This window comes from Blennius ocellaris (genome assembly GCF_963422515.1).
Source record: "Blennius ocellaris genome assembly, chromosome: 6".
Classification (NCBI taxonomy): Eukaryota; Metazoa; Chordata; class Actinopteri; order Blenniiformes; family Blenniidae; genus Blennius; species Blennius ocellaris.
Genome location: NC_137655.1, coordinates 498,372 through 515,010, shown reverse-complemented (window position 1 = coordinate 515,010; position 16,639 = coordinate 498,372). Strand labels below are relative to the sequence as shown.

Sequence of the window (16,639 nt, the reverse complement as noted above, 5' to 3'; positions counted from 1 at the left end):
TTTGAGCTCCGCCTCCTCTTCCCAAGAATCCTGTTCCATTTAGCTCTGCCTCCTTTTCCATAGAATCCTGTTTCCTTCAGCTCTGTCTCCTCTTGGCAATGTAGCTAAACTCCACCCTTAAAGCACCATGCACCACACACCACCATCCACTATACGGCACCCTCCAGCCGCCACAAGCCTCCCACCACCACCCTTCTTGGGATTGAAGAAGCATGAGCAGGATGAAACTTGGGTTTTGTGCACTCACTGAACCTAAACTAACGTTCATCTATTATAATTACACATTCATATTTGAGTTGTAATTATAAGTGGTGCTGGCCTCTCCATCTAACCCCCACTACTCCTTACAGAACCAGCTCGCTTCATCCGGAAGCTGGAAAACATCTCATTCACGGTTGGCCAGCCACTTGCGCTCAGAGTCGCATTTGTCGGCAACCCTAGAGTGAGCGTGAATTGGAAGAAAGATGGCCGCCCAGTCTGGGCCTCCTATCAGTACAATGTGAAGACCACAGACTGCAGTTGTGAGCTGGATGTCCTGAACAGCGACCGCGAGGAAGCGCGTGGAAGATACACATGTGAAATTTCCAATGCCGAGGGCTCAGATGTCTGCCACGCTTATGTCCGACTAGGTAACACTAACCAGCAGCTTCAGCCACCTGACGCATGACCACTGTAATCTGTAGTGGATAAAGCTAATGCCTCACATAGCTTCAGCCAGCTTCACATAGCTTCAGCCAGCTAACCCAGCTTCACGTAGATGTAAAGCTTTCTACCTGCACATAGGTTCTCTAAAAGCAATACGATGGACTCCTCTGGACAGAAACACACTCTTTGGTCCACTGGCACTGTGACTGATTCACACATTGCTTCTCTCAGAGCCCGTTCGCTTCGTCAAGAAACTGGAGGACATGTCCCATGAGCTGGGTAAACCACTGAGGCTGGAATGCAGGTATTCTGGCAGCCAGCGCGCCTTTGTCACCTGGAAGAAGGATAACAAGCTCATCTGGGCCTCTTACCAGTACAACGTCCGGACCACCCAGTCCTCCTGTGTCCTGGAGGTCCTCAACAGTGACCGCATGGCCGCTGCAGGAAAATACACCTGTGAAATTGCCAATGCCGAAGGAAACGATACATGTTATGCCCATGTTAAAATAGGTAATCCAGTAACCGGCATCTCGTCGCTCACATGTGGTTTCATTGACTAACCCTGTGGTCTGGTCCTCCTGGTTCTTGTCAGTAACAGAACAGTTTTGTCCTCGAAGCATCCTGGGTTGCATTGTCGATGTTCTGGAATGATGTTCTTGTTGGTAACAGAACAGTTTTGTCCTTGAAGCATCCTGGGTTGTGTTGTCGATGTTCTGGAATGATGTTCTTGTTGGTAACAGAACAGTTTTGTCCTTGAGTTATCCTGGGTTGTGTTGTCGATGTTCGGGAATGTTTTTCTTGTTGGTAACAGAACAGTTTTGTCCTCGAAGCATCCTGGGTTGTGTTTTCGATGTTCGGGAATGTTGTTCTTGTTGGTAACAGAACAGTTTTGTCCTCGAAGCATCCTGGGTTGCGTTGTCCATGTTGAGGAATGTTGTTGTCTCCAGACAGTCGTTGAAGGTTTCTTGGGTATCTGAGCACATGCATTCCTCATGGTGGTCAGATAAAAACCTACTTGACTGATGAACTCTTTGGTAGCCCATTGTTGGTCGGTTGCATTCTGTTTTGGCCTCTGTGTTGCAGGTTGTCTTCATGTAGTTCCCATGCATTGCTGCCATGTTGTCCTCTCTACTGTGGTGAAGGCCCAGTGGCCTGGTTCGAACCTTTAGTCATATGATATCTGACTGCTTCATTTTCTCCCCTTGACCAGAACACAAAGTTCCTCCAACCTTCACCAAGAGACCCTCAGAGTCCATGTTGGACTCAGTAGGTAAGACTGTGAAGATGGAAGCCAGGGTGTCGGGCTCTCAACCTCTTTCCATCACGTGGTACAAGGACAACAGTGAGATCTCCCCATCTGGAAAATACGACATTAGCTTCCAGAACAATGTGGCCGTACTGAGCGTGAAAGACTCCAAAGACTCCGACAGTGGCTCATACGTCTGTGAGGTCACCAACGATGCTGGTAAAGCTTCCTGTCGGGTTTCCCTCTCCATCTCAGGTATGACAACAAAGCTTTATGGATATCTCCTCTCAACCTGAGAATTGTGGCTCATCCTGCTTTTGGTTTGGAATTTTGTAAACAGGCATGCAGGATCCTTTTAGTTTTTGTAGTATTGTGAAATCCTTCAACTGCTTATTCTTGTATCTGCATGCTCTGTGTCTCCAGTGTTCCTAGTGTTCCCAGTGTCTCTAGTGTCTCCAGTGTCTCCAGTGTCCTGAGTGTCTCCAGTGTTCCCGGTGTCACCAGTGTCTCCAGTGTTCCCAGTATTCTTAGTATTCCCAGTGTCTCCAGTGTGCCCAGTGTCACCAGTGTTCCCAGTATTCCCAGTGTCCCCAGTGTCTCCAGTATTCCCAGTGTCCCCAGTGTCTCCAGTATGCCCAGTGTTCCCAGTGTCTCCAGTGTCCTGAGTGTCTCCAGTGTTCCTGGTGTCACCAGTGTCTCCAGTGTTCCCAGTATTCTTAGTATTCCCAGTGTCTCCAGTGTGCCCAGTGTCACCAGTGTTCCCAGTATTCCCAGTGTCTCCAGTATGCCCAGTGTCCCCAGTGTCTCCAGTATTCCCAGTGTCTCCAGTGTGCCCAGTGTCCCCAGTGTCACCAGTGTACCCAGTGTCTCCAGTGTGTCCAGTGTTCCCAGTGTCACCAGTGTTCCCAGTATTCCCAGTGTCTCCAGTGTGCCCAGTGTCCCCAGTGTCCCCAGTGTCAGAAGTGCTCCCAGTATTCCCAATGTCTCCAGTGTGCCCAGTGTTCCCATACATTTTATTTTATCTTAACAAGTTTATTTGGAGTTACAAGTTTCTCGTAGCTCCTTCCAAGTTTAACTTTATTTTAATCAGAAATACTCTGATTATTAATGTCAATTATTTCTCTGGTCTCTACAAAAAGCCTGCAGGGTGAAAAAAACCTCTGTCTCACCCTCTGCCTGTCTTTCCATCAGAAGGTGGCCGGGCTCCCAAGTTCGACGCTCCTCTGGAGCCAGTGTCGGTGAGCGAGGGCGAGAAGCTCAGCCTGCGCTGTCACGTGGTCGGCACCGCTCCTCTTACCATTCAGTGGATGAAGGACCGCCGGGAGCTCAGGTCCACCGCAAACACCCGCATCACTTTTGTGGGCGGGACGGCAAACCTGGAAGTCAGCCAAGTGTCCAAGAGCGACGCTGGAGATTACCTGTGCAAGGCCTGCAATGCCAGTGGGAGTGACTTCTGCAAGTCCAGAGTCACCATCACCGGTGAGCAGCCGCAGTACGGCCATCAATCTGCGTGAGCCGCATAAACCAAGGGATGCTTCAGGGGTCTCTAAAGCGTCCTCTGTGGGATCGTTACAATCTATTTATGGTTAATCTCATAATATCAGTAACAGATTGACAGCAGGTGAGTCTATTTTCTTTTCAGATAAAAAGACAAAACCCTCGGCTGCTAAACCGGCTACCACCCCTGCCGCCACCCCTGCCGCCACCCCGGCCGCCACCCCGGCCGCCACCCCTGCCGCCACCCCTGTCGCCACCCCAGCCGCCACCCCTGTAGCCACGCCTGCTGCCACCCCCACTCCTGCCGCTCCAGTCAAACGGCTCGACAACCTGTTCTTCATCGAGGAGACACACAACGTCTCAGTCACCGAGAGTGAGTCCGCTTCAGTTTGCTTCTGCCCATCCAGTTCCAACAGCCCCGGACTAACCGGAGCTCCTGTCTCCACAGAGGGAACAGCCACGCTCATCGCTAAGATCGGAGGCGACCCCATCCCCAGCGTGAAGTGGATGAAAGGTAAGTGGAGGCAGATGACCCATGGTGGACGCATCTCCATCGAGCACAAAGGACAGGATGCCAAGCTGGAGATCCGAGAGGCCACCAAGTCCGACGCCGGCCAGTACCGCTGCGTGGCGACCAGTAAGCATGGTGAGATCGAGTGTAGCGCCGACATCGAGGTCTGCAAGAAGGAGGAGGCTGGAGGACTCGGAGACCTGAGGACCAGGCTCAAGAAGTATGACAAGACAAGCTCATTTGACGGTCCAGACAAAGGAACACCAGAATCCACGTCTGTTTTATGTCTCTTCATTAGGACTCCGTCCAAGCAGAAAAGTCCCAAGAAGGATGAAGAGGTCAACATCGTGGAGATGCTCCGAGGCCACGACCCCAAAGACTATGAAAAGATCCTGCGTGAGCACGGGATCCATGACTATCGAGCCATACTGCAAGCCATGGAGTTCCTGAAGAAGGAGAAGGAGATGGAGACAAGCAAAGTGGTGAGAACATCTGACTGTCCACTGAACTCTGGTCCAACTGATCCTTCTGATCCAACTGGTCCAACTTTTCCAACTGATCCAACTGGTCCTTCTGAGCCAACTGGTCCAACTTGTCCAACTGGTCCTTTTGATCCAATTGGTCCAACTGTTCCAACTGTTCTGTAAATAGTCTGTGGAGGGTCTGTAGAGGGTCTGTGGAGGGTCCCTAGAGAGTCTGTAGAGGGTCTGTGAAGGGTCCCTAGAGAGTCTGTAGAGGGTCTGTGGTCTCTGACCTGTGCTGGTCCCTGGTCCTGCTGCAGGAAGTGGAGCGGGGCGGTCGTGTGGAGGAGGAGGACATGGCCCGACTGATGCAGCAGCTGGAAGGACGCGTAGCGGCGGAGGTAACGGTGACACTGCTCATAACCGTTGTTACCAGGGTGGCTAGTTGTTGATTGACTATAAACCTGTCTCCCTGCAGCCCGTGTCAGTGATTGAGGACATCTCGGACCAGACCGCCATGGAGAACCAGAGTGCTACATTCCAGTGTCAGATCCGCATCAACTACCCAGAGATCACGCTGACGTGGTACAAAGGAACGGCCAAGCTAGACAGCGGCACTGACTATGACATCAGCAGCGTAGGAGAACGACATTTCCTGAAGATCCGCCGCTGCCAGCTCAAAGACCAGGGCAACTACCGTGTGGTGTGTGGCCCCCATATCTCCAACGCAAAGCTCAGCATCACAGGTACGACTACCAGAGCTGAATCCTAGAGCAGAGTCCCAGAGCAGAGTCTCAGTGCAGAGTCCCAGAGCAGAGTCCCAGAGCAGAGTCCCAGAGCAGAGTCTCAGTGCAGAGTCCCAGAGCAGAGTCCCAGAGCAGAGTCCCAGAGCAGAGTCTCAGTGCAGAGTCTCAGTGCAGAGTCTCAGAGCAGAGTCCCAGAGCAGAGTCCTAGAGCAGAGTCCCAGAGCAGAGTCCCAGAGCAGAGTCCTAGAGCAGAGTGCAAGAGCAGAGTCCCAGAGCAGAGTCCCAGAGCAGAGTCCTAGAGCAGAGTCCCAGAGCAGAGTGCAAGAGCAGAGTCTTAGAGCAGAGTCCCAGAGCAGAGTCCTAGAGCGGAGTCTGAGAACAAAGTCAAGGGACTAAATCTCAGGACCAAGTCTCAGGACCACTTCCCAGAACTGCGTCCCAGTGCTGAGTACCAGGACCAAGTCCTAGGGCTGAGTCCCGAGTCTAGTTCCTGGGACCATCTGTCTGTGTGGGGATGAGACTCAATTGAATAATGAGTCACAAAGAAGCTTCCTGCTTCATATGTGCTGCTGGGCCTACTTCTTGTTTCCTGTGTGCTGCTGGGCCTATTTCTTGTTTCCTGTGTGCTGCTGAGTCTACTTCTTGTTTCCTGTGTGCTGCTGGGTCTACTTCCTGTTTCCTGTTAGCCGCTGGGTCTACTTCCGGTTTCCTGTGTGCTGCTGGGCCTACTTCCTGTTTCCTGTTAGCTGCTGGGCCTACTTCCTGTTTCCTGTGTGCTGCTGGGTGTACTTCTTGTTTCTTGTGTGCTGCTGGGTCTACTTCCTGTTTCCTGTTAGCTGCTGGGTCTACTTCCTGCTTCCTCTCCATCAGCCCACCGGCTTCCTTCCTTTCTAAATATACTCTTTCCCTCCGGCAGAAGCCAAACGGCCCGTTGAGGAGCCAGTTGCCAAAAAGCAGGTGGAGATGCGAGGAGACGTCCCTGAAGGTACCACAGCCTGTTGAGCTGTCAGCTGCTGTGCCGTAGTGCCATAGAGCCATAGAGCTGCTGTGCCGTAGTGCCATAGAGCCATAGAGCTGCTGTGCCGTAGTGCCATAGAGCCATAGAGCTGCTGTGCCGTAGTGCCATAGAGCCATAGAGCTGCTGTGCCGTTGTGCCATAGAGCCATAGAGCTGCTGTGCCGTAGTGCCATAGAGCCATAGAGCTGCTGTGCCGTCGTGCCATATGTGTGTATGTGTGTGCGCTGTCAGCTCTTATGAACTCCTCTTCCACCTCCTGACCTCGACTCTCTCTGTATTCTGAGCAGCAGACGTTTACAGAACTGAGGACAGAGCGTCTGCACCCGCAGTGCCTCCTGTGGCCACCACAGGTACCACAATATCTCTTCTTTCTTCCTCCCAGTCTCTCCTGTCACACCTATTTCCTCCCCTTCTTCATTCATATCCTATTTCTTTTATCTATTGTCACTTCCTTTTTTATTTCCTGTCCTCTCCTGTTTTGTCCCGGTGTACTTCTGTTGTACTTTCTGTCATCTTTTGGTGTATGTCCCGTGTACTCCATGCTGTTTTCTGGTGAACATCCTGTGTACTTCCTGTTGTCTTTTGCAGAATGTGGTGTGAACTTCTTGTCATCTTTTTTTAAACTTCCTGTGGTTGTTTATGGAACCTCCTGTTGTCTTTTGTTAAACTCCCTGTTTTCTTTTGGTGAACTTCCTGTTGTCTTTTGCAGAACTTTGTGTGAACTCCAAATTGTCTGTTGCTGAACTTGGTGTGAACTTCCTGTGGTCTTTTTTTGAACTTCCTGTGGTCTTTTGTGGAGCTTACTATTGTCTTTTGGTGAACTTGGTGTGAACGTCCTGTGGTCATTTGGTGAATATCCTGTGGTCTTTTGGTGAATGTCCCATGTCTATCATGTCTTGTCTGTGCACTTCCTGTGCACGCCCCACTCTTGGTCTGGAAGTGTCTTCCCTTTAAGTGTTGACCTCTGCTCTGTTTTCAAGTGGCAGAGGACAGGAAGTGGCCGGCGGAGGCGGCGCTGAGAGCCCCGGCAGCTGAAGGTAACCTCCCTCTATTACCATCTGTCCACTTCTTTTTTTTTCTCGCGTTACAACTGCAACAAATTCAAACCATAACAAACCCAATACAAGTAAATGGAAACAGGCAAAATATGGTTCCCAATGTGACACTTTTTCAACGGAAATGTGATTATTTTCTTGAAAGAATGGTTAAAGGTTTTGGTTGGACTTTTTGGTAACAACAACCGGCCGGACTCGGCGGTTCAACGGTTGTTTGCACATCCTCAGTCTTTTTTCTTCTCACTGTGTGTGAGCTACTTCCTGTTGTCTCCATGTTGTTTTCCTTCCATTTGTCTTCTTCTCTGGTGTCTGAGTGACCTCGTGTTTCTCTGTTAACCTTCAAGAACCTTCAGTTTCCATCAAACCTGAACCACAACCACAGACCATTCCGAGAAAAGAATCTGGCCGAGCCGCCACCACCTTTGAACCGCCACCAGCTGTTCCGGAGCTCACAGCAGCAAAAGAGCATGACGGAGCTTTGAGGAAGATGCAGGAAGTGGCTGAAGCCGGAGGTAACCAGGTCACTCTTGATTTCCTGGACACACTGGGGCTCTGTCTCATGTGTTTCTGTCTCTGGTTGTCCATGAACAAGTCTCAACTCTTTAACTTGTATGTTCTTCATTCTAACCTCTTGACCGGATCTTTGACCACCAACAATGCTTCACATGTTGAGAGAATTCATGTTGTTTCCTCTAAACCAGAAGCTGCAGTGCCTGTGTGTGCAGGTCTGTGTCTTCAGGTTGTTATCTGTGTGGGCAGGTCTGTGTTGGTGTCAGGTTCTGCCGTCAACACTCGATAGAGTGATCCAACAGTCTTTGTATCACGTGTTGTTGAAAGCAGCAGAGCTCCTGCAGCTGGAGGAATCAATGGAACCATGTCCAGATGCAGAGCTCCTGCAGTCAGAGGAACCAGAGGAACCACGTCCAGCAGCAGAGCTCCTGCAGCCAGAGGAACCAGTGGAACCATGTCCAGCAGCAGAGCTCCTGCAGCCAGAGGAACCAGAGGAACCACGTCCAGCAGCAGAGCTCCTGCAGCCGGAGGAACCAGTGGAACCACGTCCAGCAGCAGAGCTCCTGCAGCCGGAAGAACCAGTGGAACCACATCCAGTGGAGCACCATCCAGTTGAAGGTATTCGATTAGCATTAGCTGTTGTGGATTTTGTCAGTGGGACTGCAGTGTTGGTTCTCTGGAGGTTAAACAGTGTGTCTTGCTCTTTTAATGCAAGATGTTCCCCGACCAAAGAAACAGGAAGTCCAACCACTCCCTCCAAAAGCCGTCTCACCCAAAGGTACTGCCCCGGTCCCGATGTGTGGTGGTGTTCTGCTCTGCATGCTGTGGTTCTTGTTCCGAACACCAAGAGCTTTCTCTCCTCACAAATATCTTCCAGCACTCGGTAGAGTGCGACTTCTAGTGCCTTCCTTTTCTTATCAACTAATGTTCTTCTAAGCTGTCTCAGAACCTCCAAGAACTCCTGAGCCACGAACTCCAGCACCCATCCAGGAACCACAGGCACAGACCAGTTCAGAAAAAGCTAAGAAGGTGCTTGAACAAGGGACTGTTCCTGACAAAGTTCACATAGAACCAAAACGAGCTCCTGAAGAACCAAAGAAGGTGCCTGAAGCACTGAAGAAGCTCCCTGAAGAACCAAAGAAGGTTCCTGAAGAACCAAAAAAGGTTCCTGAAGTCCTGAAGAATGTTATTGAAGAACCAAAGAAGGTTCCTGAAGTCCTGAAGAAGGTTCCTGAAGAATCAAAGAAGGTTCCCGAAGTCCTGAAGAAGGTTCCTGAAGAATCAAAGAAGGTTCCCGAAGTCCTGAAGAAGGTTCCTGAAGAATCAAAGAAGGTTCCCGAAGTCCTGAAGAAGGTTCCTGAAGAACCAAAGAAAGTTCCTGAAGTACTGAAGAAGGTTCCTGAAGAACCAAAGAAGGTTCCTGAAGCACAGAAGAAGGTTCCTGATGAACCAAAAAGAGCTCCTGAAGAACCGAAGAAGGTTCCTGAAGTACTGAAGAAGGTTCCTGAAGAACCAAAGAAGGTTCCTGAAGAGCCAAAGAAGATTCCTGAAGAACCAAAGGTTACTGAAGCAGAGAAGAAGGTTCCTGAAAAACCAAAAAGAGCTCCCGAAGAACCAAAAAAGGTTCCTCAAGTACCGAAGAAGGTTCCTGAAGTACCAAAGAAGGTTCATGAAGTGCCGAAGAAGGTTCCTGAAGAACCAAAAAAGGTTTCTGAAGTACCGAAGAAGGTTCCTGAAGTACCAAAGAAGGTTCCTGAAGTGCCGAAGAAGGTTCCTGAAGAACCAAAAAAGGTTCCTGAAGTACCGAAGAAGGTTCCTGAAGAACCAAAAAAGGTTCCCGAAGTACCGAAGAAGGTTCCTGAAGCACCAAAAAAGGTTCCTGAAGTACTGAAGAAGGTTCCTGAAGCACCAAAGAAGGTTCCTGAAGCACCAAAGAATGTTCCTGAAGCACCAAAGAAGGTTCCTGAAGCATTGAAGAAGGTTCTTGAAGAACCAAAGATGGTTCCTGAAACACTGAAGAAGGTTCCTGAAGAACCAAAGAAGGTTCCTGAAGCACTGAAAACTGTGGAAGAGCGACAAAGAGAAGGAAAACCACCACAAGTTGTGGAACCGCCACCAGATGTGGAACCGCCACGAGAAGGTCTCCAGCAGGCAGGTAGATATGAGAACAAAGTGGATGTTTCATCATCTCATCTTGTCATCATGAATTCATTCTTCTACTAACCCACCACAGGTTCAGTTTTGTGTGTGTGTGTGTGCGTGTGTGTGTGTGTGTGTGTGTGTTTGTTCCCTGACTTGTCCATGGTGTCTTCTTGGTCGTCCTGCACGGTGCTGATCTTCAGTCTTTGGTGAGTTTGTCTCACTGACAACGGTGGAGAACCTTCTGGAAGAAGAAAGAAGCTGGGAGAGGAACATGGAGCTGGAAGAGGAAGAAGACACCAAGCCTGAAGAAGATCTTGGAGCTCAGGAGAAAGACTTTGGAGCTCAAGAGGTAGACCTTGGAGCTGAGGAGGAAGACCTGAGATCTGCCCTGGGGCTGCCGCCGAAGAGAAGATGTTATCTGAATACAGAAGATCCTGACTCTTCAGTTAAAACCATGTGGGAGACACCTCCTGAACTCCACAAAGTCCTTTCAAATGACAAAGAAGTACCTGAGAGCCTTGCTCTGGTCTATCATGGAGAGGATGATGCTGCTGAAGCTCAACCCCTCCCAGAGAAGCTCAGAGCTCCCGGAGAGTCTCCAACAGCTTCACCTCACCACCCAGCGGCATCGGAGACTCTGCCGAGGACCAGGACATCTGCCAGGACAACAACCAAGGCTGAAGATGTTGTACCTCCTCAAGACGAATCCTCCACCAGCCAGAGACCAGCAGTACCCACCAGACCTGCTCCACCACTACAACATGGAGCCAGGAGAACAGAGGGGGACCAACTGAAGGTCCATCCTGTGGAGACAGGTACTCTTAGAGCCGCTCAGGCTCACCATCACCAGATAAGCATCTTCATTCTTCTTCACACTCATTTCAAACGAGGAAACAGTTCCTCAAGCACTAATCAGCATCTCAATGACTGTCCTCCATGCTTCCTCTCAAACATCTGGACCTGTGGTCTTCATCTTCCTCTCTAACCTCTGGACCTCTGGTCTTCCTCTCTAACCTCTGGACCTGTGGTCTTCATCTGCCTCTCTAACCTCTGGACCTGTGGTCTTCATCTTCCTCTCTAACCTCTGGACCTCTGGTCTTCCTCTCTAACCTCTGGACCTGTGGTCTTCATCTTCCTCTCTAACCTCTGGACCTCTGGTCTTCTTCTCTAACCTCTGGACCTGTGGTCTTCATCTTCCTCTCTAACCTCTGGACCTCTGGTGTTCATCTTCCTCTCTAACCTCTGGACCTCTGGTCTTCTTCTCTAACCTCTGGACCTGTGGTCTTCATCTTCCTCTCTAACCTCTGGACCTCTGGTGTTCATCTTCCTCTCTAACCTCTGGACCTCTGGTCTTCATCTTCCTCTCTAACCTCTGGACCTCTGGTCTGAATCTTCCTCTCTAACCTCTGGACCTCTGGTCTTGTCTCTATCCTCTGGACCTCTGGTCTTCTCTCTAACCTCTGGACCTCTGGTCTTCATCTTCCTCTCTATCCTCTTGACCTCTGGTCTTCTCTCTATCCTCTGGACCTCTGGTCTTCATCTTCTTTTTTGTCTCAACCTCTTCTTTTCTTGATCTTTATTTTGGCATCTTGTATTTTCAAAGTGACAGAACAGAAGAAAATGCCTGCACCTCCTGCTGCTCCTGCACCTGCTGCTGCTCCTGCTCAGAGCAGAGCGCCCCCTTCAGGTAGCTTGATGTTTTTGTAGGTTCTTCATGTCATCCCAAGTGTTTCCAGATGTTTCCTTTACGTGATATCTTGTTGTCTGTGAGCTCTGTGTCTTGGTGATGAACTGGCCTTCTTGTCTTCTGAAAGTATCGCCTCCAGAAGAGAAGAAACCTTCACCTCCTTCCGCACCTCCTGCTGCACCTCCTCCTGCACCTCCTGCTGCACCTCCTGCTCAAAGAGTGGCTCTTTCTGCAGGTATCTTCTCCATGTTGTTGGTGAATGTCTGTCTGGTTCCACCTCCTTCTTGGTTTCTGTTCTCAGGCTCCTTCTGCATCTCCTTCCAGCAGTTCGACCCACCATCTTCTGTTCTTGGTCATCGTCTTTGCTTCTATTACTCTGAATGTTTTCCCTCCAGACGAGAAGAAACCTTCTGCACCAGCAGCAAAACCTTCTGCACCAGCAGCAAAACCTTCTGCACCAGCAGCAAAACCTTCTGCACCAGCAGCAAAACCTTCTGCACCAGCAGTAAAACCTTCTGTACCAGCAGCAAAACCTTCTGCTCCTGCAGCAAAACCTTCTGTACCAGCAGAAAAACCTTCTGCTCCTGCAGCTCCTACTGGAGTTCCTTCCACTGTTCCTCCTCGTGCAGGTAGTTTCTTCTCCATGTGTCGTTGTGAGACTCTGTTTCAGTCTGTGGGACCTGCTGCTTGTCCCTGTGTTTCCATGTGCTTTTATGTCTTCTGCTGGTGACTGCTGGTGTTTTGTCCTCTGAAGTGTCTCCTCCGGTGGAGAAGAAACTGTCTCCACCCACGACAATGACAACGTCAGAACAAATTGCAGGTATCTTCCTTCTATTTGTGTGTCCTGTCTTCCGTACTTCCTGTCTGATGTCAGACGTGTTAGTTCGAACCAACATCTACTTCCTGTCTGACGTCAGACATGTTGGGTTGAACCAACATCTACTTTCTGTCCGACGTCAGATGTGTTGGGTCGAATCACTTGTTGAATCTTGTTCATGTCTTTCTGCACTGATCTAACTGAGTTGGCGTTCTCCTAGCTGGAAGTGTCGCCGTGGAGAAGACGGACTCTCCTGCAGACCAGAAACTTTCTCCTGAAGGTAAAAGCCTTGCAGGAGCTGCTGCTTGTGTGAAGTTTGAGTTCTTCTTTTGTATCTTTACGGTTCCACATTAACAGTTTGTGTTGAGTGACAACTGAGGATTGAGTAGATTAGACAGAAGATCATTGACCCTGTTACAGTCAGATCTTTGGACTTCCTTGTGCAACAGCAGTGACCCTGTATGTCTCACCCTCTCTGGGTGTGTCTGTCTGGTTGTGTCTCTCGAGTTGTGTGTGTCTCTGGGTGTGTGTCTGTCTGGTTGTGTCTCTCGAGTTGTGTGTGTCTCTGGGTATGTGTCTGTCTGGTTGTGTCTCTCGGGTTGTGTGTGTCTCTGGGTATGTGTCTGTCTGGTTGTGTCTCTCGAGTTGTGTGTGTCTCTGGGTCTGTGTCTGTCTGGTTGTGTCTCTCGAGTTGTGTGTGTCTCTGGGTATGTGTCTGTCTGGTTGTGTCTCTCGGGTTGTGTGTGTCTCTGGGTATGTGTCTGTCTGGTTGTGTCTCTCGAGTTGTGTGTGTCTCTGGGTATGTGTCTGTATGGTTGTGTCTCTCGGGTTGTGTGTGTCTCTGGGTATGTGTCTGTCTGATTGTGTCTCTCGGGTTGTGTGTGTCTCTGGGTATGTGTCTGTCTGGTTGTGCATGTCTCTGGGTGTGTCTGTCTGTTTGGTTTTGTGTATACAGGTATGTGTCTCTGGTTGCGTGTCTTTCTGGTTGTGTGTGTCTCTAGGTGTGTGTGTCTCCTGGTGTGTCTCTCTGGTTGTGTGATTGTATGTGGACGACCTCTATTGACGTGATGTAACTGCTTGCAGACATGGAACCGGTTTCAGCACCAGGACCGACTAAAGGTATCAACCATCTTTTTGGCTCTCTCAAACACACTACGTCCATCAGGAGTCTTCACACCTTCCTGCGTTTGTCTCTTGTGTGATTCCTCTTTCTGAAGATTGAGGTGTTTTCATGTTCTAACCTGTCTTTAATGCCATTTACCACAGTGTCTCTTAAGCAAAAACCTCAAATTCCAGTTCAAAATCCTGAATTGCGGAAGCAGAAAAGAACACTCAGCAGAAAACCCAAACAGGAGGAATCGGAACCCGAGATGGTGATGCTGAAGAAGGTTCCTGTTAAACCTCTGGAACCTGAAAAACAAGTCGTTACCCAAGAAGCCCTAGTCCGGAAACATCATGATGAAGAACTCTGGGTTCATCAACTCCACGACAGGGACGACAGAGAGATAGTAACAGTGGCGAGAACAGAACGAGTGTTCACCACCACTGAGGAGACGCTTCAGTTCGGACAGTCAGAGGAAGCTGAGAGAGCCTTGGTAGAAAGAAACGCTGAAGCTTCGACCAGAACAGAGGAACCTGGGGAAGAAAAACAAGAATCTCTGAATGGAGCAAAGAACAAAATAACTCACCGATCAAAACCAGATGAACAACGAGAGACCGTCAAACTGAAACCATTTAAAGTCCTTCAAAATAAAGAAGAGCCAGAGTCCACTGAACTGAAGACGCTGTCCAGCGAGCACTCAGAGCCTTGGAAAGAAACTCAAGATGGAAAAACTCAAGTGTCACAATCTCCTAGAGAAGAATCAACAGTCTCCCTACATCAAGCCGGGGAAGAAGGAGATGCCACGGAGCAAGACAGCCTTCAATCGGGTGAAAGAAAACATCAGAGACAAGAACCGAAACCTCAGAGAGACAAAGAGCCAGAAACACTGAGTGCAGGAAGGAAGAAAGTAACGAAAATACCGAAAACAGAAGAGCAGAGAGAGTTGGTCAAATTAAAACCTGCTGAGAAACTTACAAAACCAGAAGAGGTACCTCAGAAGATCATACTGAAGAAGGTGCCAACAAAACCCAAGGAGCCAGAGAAAGAAGTCGTGACTCACACCGTGGAAGTGACGAGGCATCATGATGAAGAAATCTGGGTTCACGGACTCCACGACAGAGAAGATCGAGAGATAATCACACTGGGAAGAATCGAGCGAGTGTTCACCGCCGAGGAGGAGACCGTCCAGCTGAGGTACTATGAAGAAGCCAAGAGAATTTCAGTGGAAAGTAAAGCAGCAGAAGAAATCAGGACATTAACAAGAAAACCTCAGAAAGAAGAACCAGAACCACTGAGAGTCGAAGAGAAGAAAGCAACCAAACTTCCTCAGCCAGTGGACCAGAAAGACTCAGTGAAACTGAAAACTTCTCAGAAACCTGAGGATGCAGAAAAGGAACCAGAGAAGATCAAATTGAAAAAGGTACCAAGAAAAGCCAAAGAGCCGGAGAAAGAAGTCGTAACTCATCAAGTGGAAGTAACGCGGCAACATGACACAGAGCTGACTGTTCAAAAGCTCCGAGATCGAGAAGATCGAGAGATAATCACTCTGGGAAGAACCCAACGGGTCTTCACTGCAGCCGAGGAAACATCTGAGCTCGGGATTCTGGAGGAACCCAAGAGTCTGGAGACAGTAGATCAGAGATCAATAATGACAAGAACTCCGACAGCTCCAGGATATCCAGAACCTGAGCCAGGTTTAACAAAGAAGAAAATCAAGGAGCTACCGAAGGGCCATGAGGAGCCAGAGGTGGTTCTGCTGAAACCGTTTGAAAAACCTGTGGAACACCGAGCAGCTGAACCTCCCAAAGCTCAGACAGGAAGTGAAGCAAAGGCAGACGTTGGATGGACTCCGTCCACCAGTGTCCAGATCCCAACAAGCATGAAACCCATAGCTGCTCCAAAACACCAGGCGTCAAACGTTCCTCCAACAATTGCAGACACTGTCCAGGAGAAGGAGAAGGTCCAGAAAACCTCCAGAACCATCTCCACACCTGATAAAGAGAATGAACCATTTGAGCTGAAGCCTTCCACCAAAGTCCCCGAGCCTGCAGAACATCCAGATCAAGCCCCACGGGACAAACTGGCCAAAGAGCAAGGAGAACCACAGACCAGGGAACTGGGAAGGACCTCACCTCACAGCCTGGAAGAACAACCACTTAAGAAAAAGGAACCGGTTACTCCTGGCCAAAAGCCCAGTCCTCCAGGAAGGAAAACACTTCCACCAAAACAAACTGAGACCTTAAAGAGAGGCGTGGAGCTCAAGAAGACTCCGTCGCCCAGGGTAGGCAAAGAGAAGGTCCCAGACCAAAAACCCCTCCAACTTGCCGAACAGCTCAAGAAAGTGGAGCTGAAAGAAACCCCGTCACCCAAGCAGCTGGAGAAGGTCCAGAAGATTCCCAAAACTCTTTCACCAAAAGATTCCACTGAGGCCATCACGCTCAGAAAAGTCCCAAAGAAGAAGTCCCCAGAACCAGAGTCTGTGAAGGAGGACAAGGGTTGGATTCCCCTAGTGAAGGAAGTGTCTCCTGGAGCGGTCCAGATGAAACGGGTCACCACCCAGCCTGAAGAGGAGGTGGTGGAGGAGCAGCAGCAGCAGGAGGAGGAAGAGGCCTGGGGCTGGGAGCTGGTTCCTCCTGATGACTGGGAAGGTGGAGGTGTGGACGACGCTCTGGAGACTCCCGGCTTCCCCGGCGCCAGACGAGGTGAGGTGAAGGTCCACCAGCGAGAGAGAACCTTCATCATCCTCATCTCCAATGGTCCACCAGCTAATCTTCATCATCCTCATCTCCAGTGGTCCACCAGCTAATCTTCATCATCCTCATCTCCAGTGGTCCACCAGCTAATCTTCATTGCCTTCTTGAATTCCATCTCGCCATCCACCACTCCTCTTCATTCCTCCATCCAGAGCTCATCTTCTTCTCTCCGTCTCCTTCATCCATCCTTCTTTCATCCTACATCTGTCGTTCTTTAAACTCATCAACCTCCATCACATGTCTGAATAAGTTTGTCTGTTAAGTCCAACATCCGTCTATCTTCTATCAGTCCTCCATTCTTCATGCTGCCCATCTTCTATCACTCCATTCTTCACTCGGTCCATCGTCTTATTGTCCATCTTGTCCACTCTGTCCTTCAGTGTCTTCAGTCGTTTAGTCTTTGTTTGTCCTCCTGCACCACAATGACCTCTGTGTTACCAAGTCCTTTCA

General features: G+C 49.6%; 1 protein-coding gene across 9 annotated transcripts in view; it reads left to right on the top strand.

Annotated features, from left to right (window-relative positions):
- ttn.1 (titin, tandem duplicate 1) overlaps positions 1-16,639 on the top strand; it is a 182,652-nt gene that overhangs the window by 59,064 nt on the left and 106,949 nt on the right. For 5 of the 9 annotated variants that reach the window (XM_080497608.1, XM_080497611.1, XM_080497610.1 and 2 more), the window contains 20 exons: positions 1,856-2,146; positions 3,083-3,370; positions 3,534-3,761; positions 3,837-4,119; positions 4,198-4,381; positions 4,681-4,761; positions 4,839-5,106; positions 6,023-6,091; positions 6,411-6,473; positions 7,104-7,160; positions 7,523-7,690; positions 8,019-8,306; positions 8,404-8,466; positions 11,434-11,517; positions 11,645-11,752; positions 11,913-12,146; positions 12,272-12,337; positions 12,555-12,614; positions 13,418-13,453; positions 13,601-16,138. In XM_080497608.1, coding sequence (XP_080353734.1) covers positions 1,856-2,146; positions 3,083-3,370; positions 3,534-3,761; positions 3,837-4,119; positions 4,198-4,381; positions 4,681-4,761; positions 4,839-5,106; positions 6,023-6,091; positions 6,411-6,473; positions 7,104-7,160; positions 7,523-7,690; positions 8,019-8,306; positions 8,404-8,466; positions 11,434-11,517; positions 11,645-11,752; positions 11,913-12,146; positions 12,272-12,337; positions 12,555-12,614; positions 13,418-13,453; positions 13,601-16,138 — 5,457 coding nt within the window. The remainder of the gene's footprint in view (positions 1-1,855; positions 2,147-3,082; positions 3,371-3,533; positions 3,762-3,836; positions 4,120-4,197; positions 4,382-4,680; positions 4,762-4,838; positions 5,107-6,022; positions 6,092-6,410; positions 6,474-7,103; positions 7,161-7,522; positions 7,691-8,018; positions 8,307-8,403; positions 8,467-11,433; positions 11,518-11,644; positions 11,753-11,912; positions 12,147-12,271; positions 12,338-12,554; positions 12,615-13,417; positions 13,454-13,600; positions 16,139-16,639) is intronic. The other 4 variants (XM_080497615.1, XM_080497614.1, XM_080497609.1 and 1 more) reach the window with 3 other exon arrangements.